The following is a 10,725-nucleotide window of genomic DNA, read 5'->3' on the forward strand; positions in this document are numbered from 1 at the left end:
CTAAATTAAAAAGGATTAGGTGGAAACATAAAAAGAACTAGCTCGCCTTATGAAGAGTAATTTGCTTCTACCTGCACTACTCTTAGCGGAGTCCGACGTCCATTATGCAATTATCATTGTAAAATATCACAATGCTCATAATTAGCCTTTGTAATGTACCAGTTTATTATGGAACACTTTACAAATGCTAATGGGATAGCAGATGATGAAAAAACATAATTATTTGCAGATGGGTGTGGTCTCTAGAATGGATGGAGACATCGTATGAAAGCTGATGTTTTTGTTCAAAGCCTTACTGCTTAGTCTATCATTAAGGCTTACAATATACCTATTACCATATTATCTTTATTTGGATATGACCAATGATTTACTAACATCACAATCTAGAGGTCACATTGATGTTTTTTAGAATATTTATGGACTTCACACCAATATCACACACTTCAACTCGTCTCTTCATTAGTATTGTCAAATTTATATCTAGGTGTTAGTCTCTATGTACATAAGGTTTAAGTTTGTAGGTTTAAATTGTTCTTTTATTCCTTGCATCAAAATGATTACATCTTAGGTTTCAAGAGCTTAAATTATATTTCAGATATAGATAGAATTGCGTGTTGTTTTGTACATCTAAAGAAATAAATAAAAATAAAATATGCTGTGTCTATTGATATAGCGATTAACGCTTTGTGGTTATTTGTACTGTGCAGTGATCAATAATCGAATAATTACAAGATGTCATCAGAGAAGCCGAGATTTGCTTTAAGAGGTGTGTGAGAAAAAACGGCTTAGCGGCAGCTGCCCGATGGGTTGGTAATGATGATGTATGACGGATCGATACCCCGTCTCGTGTGGGAACCGGGAACCCACTTCGCGAAGCCGAATTTATTTGTAATGCGAATTGACGCTTCATTAGTTGATAATACAAGTTGCGAACTCGGTTGTAAACACATTTTGGGGTGATAAATTAATCCAATTTATTTTTTTATTTCAGCAAGAGCGTAAAGCACGAAATGGTCTCGGCTTTAGTACGAGTCTGGTATCAAAACTAGATGAAAACTGTATAATGGATTACCTGCCGTTCACCCCAAGGTCGTGATAGAAATTGTACGCAAATACATTCATAAGTTAGCAAACCACTGTGTAGTAAAATAATTTAATTATTAAATAAATGTGTGTGCGTGTGTGGTGCGTACGCGCGTGCGTGTGTGTGACGATCTCGTTGGCTGCGGCCACAAGCAATACGAGAAGGTCCCAGAGTGTTCTGGACGGTAATCACGGTGTTATATCATAAATAATACTATAGTTTTACAGATATATAGATAACGCATTTATTAAGTTCAAACATTTACCACATTTAAACACAACAATATAAAACAATAAATAAAGAAAAAATGATACAAAACAGAAATTAAAACTAACATTGAAAACAAAACGAACAAAAAAAAAAGAAGTCAAATAACCTGATCAATAAAGAAAATAACAGCTCGTTTGTGCTACAGCAAGCCAAATAGGTCATAGCTCACAGCGAGTTTCGCCCAAAAGCGACTCCACACTTTCTATTGTCTACGTATTTGTGTTGACACAATTATTATTTTATTATATGAATACTTAATTTTTATTAAACATTAAAGCAACGCTGTAAGCAATTTCGAAATCGTTGTTGTTAATTAGTAACAAATCACAATCGAGGCAGGCAGATGTTCCAGTGATTATGAACAAGGGGCATTTGGACGAATAAGGCTTGTTGTTAATTACTCAAAAGCTCTCACCTCTGACGCAGAGCTAATAAAGCTATATTTGCGATCTACCTCTGTGTATTAGCGAGCAAGCGTCGCAGCCGCACAAATTAATCAAAGGGAAATATTCATGCCGACACATGCCATGAAATGATAATGAGCCCGTATCGCGTTGCCGGCGGCAGGCGGCGCAGGCGGCCGCGATTTACATCAAATGTCACCTCTATCTCTGCAGTACCGGTCATGCATGTCCATCTAACAATAATACATTGAATACGGAATTCATTATTTATTATTATTGTAGGTTTATGTTGTTTTTCATTGCTCTGTCGATACTTGCTTCCGCCTTATGCTATTAACGTGATATAGCTAACATTTACATTGTCATTTTGTCGTCTATTTTAATCAGGCAATGTACTAGTATCAATAGAAAACGATATCTTGTAGTGGATGCTTTCATTACGAGGATTCCATAACACTTCAGTGTCACGGCCAATATCGCAAAGGAATCTTGCAATACAGACGTTTGCCGCTCACCCTGCGAGATTGTATATAGCCGCCGCCGCTCATAAGGTTGGACACGGAGCATGTAAAACAATACGTTTTACAACAGAATGCCTATCTGCGAGAACAATTAGTATAGAGAAATTGCTTCTGACCCTCTTGTATTCCGGAGCAGATAGCCGTCGTTGTCAATTGTCATATTTCTGAAGTAGTTCAACCAGAAGCAGAGATAAAGGACCAAAGCCAATGGAACTCCGTTGGGGTCACTTATACCCGCTGACTGAACCTTTTAGATAGTTAAGGAAGTAAAGGGATTCTATGTATTGTTATCGGGCAATTTGCGGGTTGCGTTTAAATGAGTTTACGTTATGTCTTGGAAGCTGAGAATCGTTTACAGAAAACTTTCAAGAGTAAACGAAGCAATAGGGATGTATTTACTCGCGTTATGTGTATAGGGGGGTTAATGATACCAGAGAGTATATCATGAAAGCAAAGCGTCCTGTGACGTAGCAAATGTTACCGCAAACTTGTTTGAGATAGCAATGTTTGCTCAAGTCGGCTGTACGCACTCGTCGCAAGTAAGATCCCGAGTTAGCAGTCTGCTTACGAGGGAGCCGGGTGATATTTAGCCGAGTCATATAACTGACATCAAGCGTAGTGAATTTAACAGCTAACTGCATTTAATTTAGTACGAATACGTACGTAGCGAGAGACAGTACCTCAGAGTTAATTGAAAATTGCTGTCAAGAGCCCCACCTGATGAGAAATGCGCATCTCTCCGGTAGCTCGGTACTTAGCGAGAACGCAATTCGAGTTTCGAATTGTATTTCGTGTACGATTAACTGGAGTATGCACCTCGTATTTACTGCCTAGATTACTTTTGAATCTCCTGTTTGGAATTGAAGGGAATTAGCCTTTGTTTCGTTTGAGTGTGCTAATTCGATTTGTTACTTCGTATAGATCTGTCTTGTTCGAGTCCGGCGCCAAAATGAAGTGCTCGTGACGTTATTGCCTGAGCTCCAATAAAAGTACAAGTACGAGTGGAAAGTTGAGAGCGTGTGGAGTGTGCAGCGAGGAGCGGCTATTGCGGCGAGCGAAGACGGCGGCGGCTGCGCGGCGCCGCAGGTGGCTGCCCCTGACAGGTCAATTTCCAATTACCGCGCAGCTCGCCACATCACTGCGAATGCCTAAATTAAATTTTATTCATTGCAAAAAAGACTGATTTGTTTAGCTCGATGAATTGCTTAGATAAGGCGGAAAAATTGATTTCGCTTTGGGCGGAAACGAAATGTGGCGCATGAGTAATGAATGTACTGAATGAATAACTCTTGCATGTTGTATTATGTTTGTGTGTATTGGGAAAGTGGATTTGGGCCGATTATAACATTGGGATATGTCTCCATTTGGCGTCTGAACGAAATTGTAGAAAAAATAGAACATTCTTTCATTGCAGCCTGGATTTCGTCAACAGCTCATTTCGTAACCATTGGTAAGCATCACAATAAACAACGAGCAATAAAAATAGTGCCAGTGTAGATCCAATCGAAGCCAGCCAGCGTGGCGCTATAAAGCTCCTCAGGCCCACGCCGCCTCCGCCTCGCCGCCGTCGCCGTCGCCGGGTAAATATTTACATACACTGGCAGCACTACAGCCAACATTTATACTCTGTAACGCACGCATTATATTGGGCTCCAAGGAAATTGATATATCAAACGATGCGTTACCCCAGTTGTCTTAGCCAAACATTGTTGGGGATGCAAAAGCAAACATAATTCGGTAAACGCTGGGAGCAACACAGGCACCGGCGCCGGCACCGGGCTGTACTTGGAGTTTGATTTTACTCGTGCCTACATACAGTTTATGGTTATTGCTGGGGGAAACAAACAGTCAATCAGTTTATATATATATTCCGAATGGACTATGTGAGTTTGAGGGATGAGTAAACATTGTATGTTTGACGGAATAATAACCGAAGATACTATCGATAGTAATTTGACTTATAAACATAACAACGATGTTAAAGATGTCTTTACAAAATTAAACTTGAACTTTAGAATAATTGCAGTCGTGAAACAGATATTTTAGATAATATATCGAGCAGTAAAAGCCGGAATGATACATTTGAAGCGCGGAGGGCCCATTGACGAGGGCAATAAACGGAAACCAATTCAGACGCTCGATAACTTTGTTGACATAAAACAACAGTTTATAAAAAGAAGTCACGCAGGATTTCAGAATGTAACCGTTGCCGCCATATTGATTTATAGCGCGTGTAAATTTAGCTTGGACCCATTAAAAGTAAATCAAAGTGGGTAGTAAATCGTCAAAGCACACGAGAGCAACTATTAGGTGGTGAGCTCTGGCCAAACTTTTCTGATCTCTCGTTCTGTCTAATTCGCAAAACACTGCCGGAGGCTGGCGGGTCCAGGATGGCTGGTGTTTTGTCTCAAATAAAACTCGGCGCGGTTTCACACAGACCGCTTTTGTGCAGTCAACGTTTAGTTTACTGTATGCAATCGCGATACAGTTTAAATCCGACGATTTATATTTATTAAAACTTCATTTTAACAGCGCTTTTAGGTAGAAACTATCTAAACCGAGCATTGTGCAATGCAGCTATCGAAGCTTGGACCTATTTCGCCTCTTGCGAGAGTACTAATGAACGACGCAATTTCCCAGGAATAATATTGATGTTAGTGTGAAAGTCCAACTTTGCACGTTTCTGCGAAACAATGATAGAGGAAACAGGAGAATGTTTACACTAACATCGCGGTAATTGTGATACGACGCGCAGTTAATACTGCGCACAAATCGTGATTTTTGCACCAAAGCTATGAATCCCTTACCAAGGTTCGTATTTATAAATGCAGCTTAAGTCGAGCGATTTTAAAATTTTACTTAGGATATTTATAATAACAAGTGTCTTTGTTATTGAATTCTTAAGTATTTTTTCGAATCTAAAACTCGTTTATTCATTTTTTAAACTAACCACCGTTTTGGGTTCTTTACAGATCCCATGGTTACGGACGACTGAGATGGAGATGAGACTATCAGCATGAACAGCATTGAAATTCTGTTAATTGTTTTGAATAGCATACATGCTTGTGTTGCATATCGTAAGCAACGAAAATATATCGGTAACATGAACGACAGGTATATCGACTAGCACAACACTATTTGAAAACGTCAAAACAAAATCACCTAATTCTGAACGGCTAAAAAACAATCTGAGTTGTAATGAGGAATTCGGATGCACGCGTATAAAATAATTAAAAGTTACTTGGCCTGATACCCAAAAGCGTTACAGTTTATTGTTGTAAGTTCCTTAACATTCCATATATATATTTATCCACACAGCACATAAGTAGTCAAACACTACAAGTGCAGTTAGACTACCGCCAACCAATATCGCAATGTGCGCGAAAATACTACATTTGAACATTTTAGGTTGCATTTAGAGAATAATTTAATATATAACCTCAAATATGTTACAATATCAGAACCATTCGTGTTTAAATAGTACGGCTCCAGGTACCTAATAAAACAATCCATTGTCTGGATAAATGTTTTGGTTGGTTTTTGCGTCTTAGCCAACTTACAAGTAACAATTGGTTTTGTTACTTTCACTCAGTGTTTTTCAAACTGTGATATGTGACCTCCTGGGTTCCCTAGGTGGTGGTCTTTGGAATTAATTGCAAATAGGGTCGCGAATATTTCAGTGTTGGGTAGGTGAGGTACCAAGGGGGACCCAAAGGGCGGTATTTAGGATGTTTAACAACAAATTGTCAGTGGAGAATGAATGCTTCCCAATTAAGAGGTCGACGGCTGGAGTCCTTGCGGTGGCATGTACCTACCTACGACTTTAATTTCCTCTCATACGACTTACGACATACTACGACTTTAATTTAAATTAAATGAGAGGAAATTGAAGTATCAATTATAATAATATAATAACGCACACACTCAACATAGCCCCGCACTAGGGAAACCCTGTGTCGCGGGTGCAGTTTGAAAATCGCTATTGAAGATGTTGTTATGTATTTACAATATAATATACAGGAAAGGTCAGTTTTTCTAAACTGCGATGATTCACTATTATTCAAAGAGACATTTATAAGGTACACCAGCTCCAAGATTGTATTTGATTTAACAAACAATGCGTAATTGTTAGATTATCGTTTCTGTTTCTTTTTATAATAAGTGGTCAATACATAACATAAAAGTTCTTAATGATATTTATATAATAATAGTATTTACATAAAATAGTAAATATAAAGACATTTTGTTGTGGTCAAGACCAGTTTTCACTCTGTTCTAAAAATTGTAACACATGACGAGCATTTTTTCTATTTAATAAAAAACTATATTTTTACATATCGAATTCTTAGATTTTCGCGATTGTACACATAGGAAATGACACTATTTTTCCCGATTTAAATCGCGTATATTTGTTTTTTCAAACAAACCAACGTTTCGGGCCCTTTACAGGTCCCATGGTCACGGTTGAATAGATCGAAACGTCGGTTTGTTATATGTATACGCGATTTAAATCCGGAAAAATAGTCACCGCATCGCGTTTGTATCGCTGCTAAAAGTGACCATGTGTAACCGCTCTTAATGAAACTACTTGCTTGACTGTCAGCCGTTACAATAATACCATTTTTAATAAAAAAAATAAACCATCTTCAAAAGATTGTGCTATCATAGATCTATTTGCCAAGTTTTCTTGAAAACGATTAACGGAAAGTGGTTGAAATCCAATAAACCGGATTCAGCCCCTAGTTTGCCATCCTTAGACGTGGAATCGTTTCTTCAAATTTAAATGGGACCAATCATGAGGTACCCTCTTTCCAACAAAAAAGAATCATCAAAATCGGTTCACAAATGCGTAACATAGCATCAAATAAAAAAATCCTCCTCTTTGAAAGTCGGTCAAAAAATTTACTCCATTTAGATCAGAAAAATACTCTCGTTTTCGATATCTAGTAATCGCAAAAACCTAAAAACTCTACACTCGAGCTAATAAAGATTTATGTCGTGTTTAAATGTGTTGGTTTAATAAAACACCATATTTGCGCCTTTTGTTCTGAAAAGGTGCGGTGATAGCGTAGTAAGTAAGACAACGGTTTCTTTTTAATTGAGAGGACGACGGTTCGAATCCCTGCAGCGACATGCACCTATGGTTTTAATATACTAAATTACGATAATAATAATAACCAGACTACTCTACTAAAATAGCTGGTCTCAATCTAGGAAATTCTCTAAATACAAGTCATTTCCAAATTGGTTCTAAGTCCAGGGAACTACTGCCACCTTACCTATTTCTGCCGCCAAGCAGTAATGGGAACATTACTGTGTTTCGGTTATAAACGTTAATGGTGCTGTTGAAATTACAGGCACACGGTACTTTCAGTGGCACTGCAACTGTTATAGACAGGCGTGTCGCTTACAACCAGGCGCACGACTTACTCGGCCCGTTACTTAGTATCAAAAAAATAAAATTTTATAAAAACTCAAATACGAGGCGTGTCCGTAAAATAAGTTCCACGAATTTTTTTCACATCAAAAAACTGGTTTATTTGCAAAGAATAGTACATTTTTGGAAAGTTCAGGCTTTCTTTTATTTTTCTACATAATCGCCGTTGCGTTGTATGCATTTCTGCATTCGAGGCACCCACTTTTTCAAACCAGAGTCATAGAACTCTGCCGCCTGTCCGTGTAGAAAACTAACAACCGCGTTTTGCACCTCCTCATCTGTCTGGAATTGGGTTCCGCCAAGGTTTTTCTTCAACTCGGGGAAGAGATGGAAGTCACTTGGTGCTAAGTCTGGGCTGTAGGGTGGGTGAGACACCATTTCCCATCCAAATCTTTCGATGAGGGCTGTGGTTCGATTGGCGGTGTGCGGTCGGGCGTTGTCATGGTGAAAACGCACTCCTTTTGTCAGTATTCCTCTTCTCTTGTTCTGAATTGCACGTCTAAGCTTATTTAAGGTCTCACAGTACCGGTCAGCATTGATTGTTGTCCCGCGAGGCATAAACTCGCACAACAATACGCCCTTTCGATCCCAAAAAACGGTAGCCATGATTTTCCCGGCAGACAGGATTTGTTTGAACTTCTTTGCTCTTGGCGACGAAGGGTGCTTCCACTGCTTTGATTGCTCCTTTGTTTCCGGTGTGGTGTAGTGTACCCAGGTCTCGTCACCAGTAACAATAAGGTCCAGAAATTCCTCTTCGGTTGTTCCGTGAAAAGCAAGAAATTCTTGGGCCGCTTCAACTCGCTGTCGCTTGTGGTCTGCAGTGAGCATTTTTGGTACCCATCTTGCGCAGACCTTTGAATAGCCTAAATGTTCAGTCAAAATCTTGTCAATTGTGGTTTTGCTGACCTCCGGAATCTTTTCGCACAGTTCCCGAACTGTAGTCCGTCGATCTTCAAGCATTGCCGCTTCGACTTTGGCAATTGTTTCGTCGGAAACCGATGGCCGCCCTGCACGGGCTTCGTCGTGGACGTCTGTTCGGCCATTTTTAAAGTCCCTGACCCATCTGCGCACCATCCCAGAGCTCATACACTCTTCTCCATACACTTGACAAAGTTCTTCGTGAATTTCCTTCGCTGATTTCTGCTGATTTCTGAGGCTAGCAAGGTGAGGGATTGGAGTGGGGGAACCAAACAACCTGCCTCTGTTGCCTGGTCGCGCATACAAACGATCCTAGCGCCAGTGGTAGCCCGTGGAACTAATTTTACGGACACGCCTCGTATTAACATCTCGCTGATGGTGAAGAAAGAATGCCGTGGTAGCCTAAGGGTTTGTCCTACTGCCTCTCAAGCAGAAGCCGCGGGTTCGAATCCGCGTTTGCGCTTCTGAGTTTTGGGAATTGACGTAGAAAAAATATAAATTTTACTATGTTTAAGATTCATTGCCCTTGGAAAAAGAGTGAGGTCACCAACCCGCATCGGGCCAGCGTGGCGTAAACCCTCACTTGAAAGGAGACCTGTGCCCAGCATTGGGACGTTTAAATGGATTGATGATGATGATGGTGGTGGTAAAGAAAAACATTTTGATGAAATCTGCATTTCAAAATACGCAAATATAACGCTATGATGATTTATAATTATGTTTCAACTTCCAAACAATTTTTGTTTAAATTCTATAGGTAGTAAGAACATCTGCAAAGTTAATTAATACACGTTCACTTAAAAAGTAAAATTATGTCGATGGCCTTCATTAATAAGTAATAGAAGCTTCTACGTGTCTCTAACTAAAAAACTCACACAATTTAAACAAGTTGTTTGCTAATTAATTTCCGTCTTGTATATTTTTCTTCCTTCACAATACAACATTTAATCTCCACCTCCATTATTTCCGCGTCGGTCAGCAATACGCTACTGCTGACTGCCAGCCACGACGCTTACTTTGAGAAAAATCTTTCCTCAAGTCGGAGAAACAAAGAAAGTTGGCGAATTCGATTTGCTTGTAGTTTTTGCTTCCACCAACTCGTTAGTTTTTTTTTATGTAGTTGCTGAAGTCTGTGTTAGATTAGGTTTATACTCGCATCATACGTCTTCCTCCATTTTTGATGCTATATCGGAGAGCACTTTTCGAGTAAATGTTGAGTTACGCCATCAAAGCGTTTTTGAAAATTCCTGTTACATATTGATGGCTTTCTAGGATAGCAGCCTACCGTCAAATCACCTCGACCGGGTCAATGTAGAAAATCTAAATTTCTTCTGAGTTGAGTTGAGTTGAGTTCTAATTTTTTCTGAGTGTTCGATCTTTGTATTAATAATTATAACAAACTAGTGGAGTAATTTCACAAAAAATAATTGAATGTCAATTCAATAAAAATTTAATTAATACAGTGAATAGCGACATCTCTCGCCAGGACTGGTAGCTGTAAAGGTACTAACTGGGTGATAAATCTGTCAAAGATTTCTCATAGATGGCGCTACGACTAAAAAGTCGGTGAAAGACCAAGTACAAAGACACGACGCAAGCACATAGAAAAATTCGTGAGGTCCGTTGGTTCGTTCCGTGGCTTAGTTGGTATAGCGTCTGCCACGGTATGCAAGAAGACGTCGGTTCGAATCCGACCGGATCGAAGGAATTTTTTCTGAGTGTTTTTTCTGAGTGTTCGATCTTTGTATTAATAATTGTAGAAAATCTAATTTTTCCGTATAGTCTCGGTTCCGGGTGTTTGTGATTCGTTGTTTCCAATTTCCAAAGCACAATTACTTACTTTGGGATCAAAGCAACGTACGTGATGTTGTCTAATATTTATTGTCATTACCTAATCCATCAGGAAGATGGTTTACAAAAAAACTTCTTATTGGTTCTTATTCGTCCCGTCACCTGGATTAAAGAAAGAGCTCGCCCAGAAGATTGAGTCGCACCTCAAAGACTGTATCCGAAACACAGTCCCAGGCAAGATACTCCATTTTTGGGCTGTGCGCATAATAAAGGATAAGACGATAAGCGCTTAGTACACCT

The 10,725-nt window shown here is 39.3% G+C and overlaps 1 protein-coding gene across 1 annotated transcript; it reads right to left on the bottom strand.

Moving 5' to 3' along the window:
• Positions 1-7,860: 7,860 nt before the first annotated feature.
• LOC113230791 (histone-lysine N-methyltransferase SETMAR-like) lies at positions 7,861-8,790 on the bottom strand. Its single transcript, XM_026464880.1, has one exon. The coding sequence runs from the start codon at positions 8,788-8,790 to the stop codon at positions 7,861-7,863; it is 930 nt and encodes a 309-aa protein (XP_026320665.1).
• Between the last annotated feature and the right edge of the window lie 1,935 nt (positions 8,791-10,725).

This window comes from Hyposmocoma kahamanoa, unplaced genomic scaffold (genome assembly GCF_003589595.1).
Source record: "Hyposmocoma kahamanoa isolate Upper Pololo Valley unplaced genomic scaffold, ASM358959v1 64, whole genome shotgun sequence".
Classification (NCBI taxonomy): Eukaryota; Metazoa; Arthropoda; class Insecta; order Lepidoptera; family Cosmopterigidae; genus Hyposmocoma; species Hyposmocoma kahamanoa.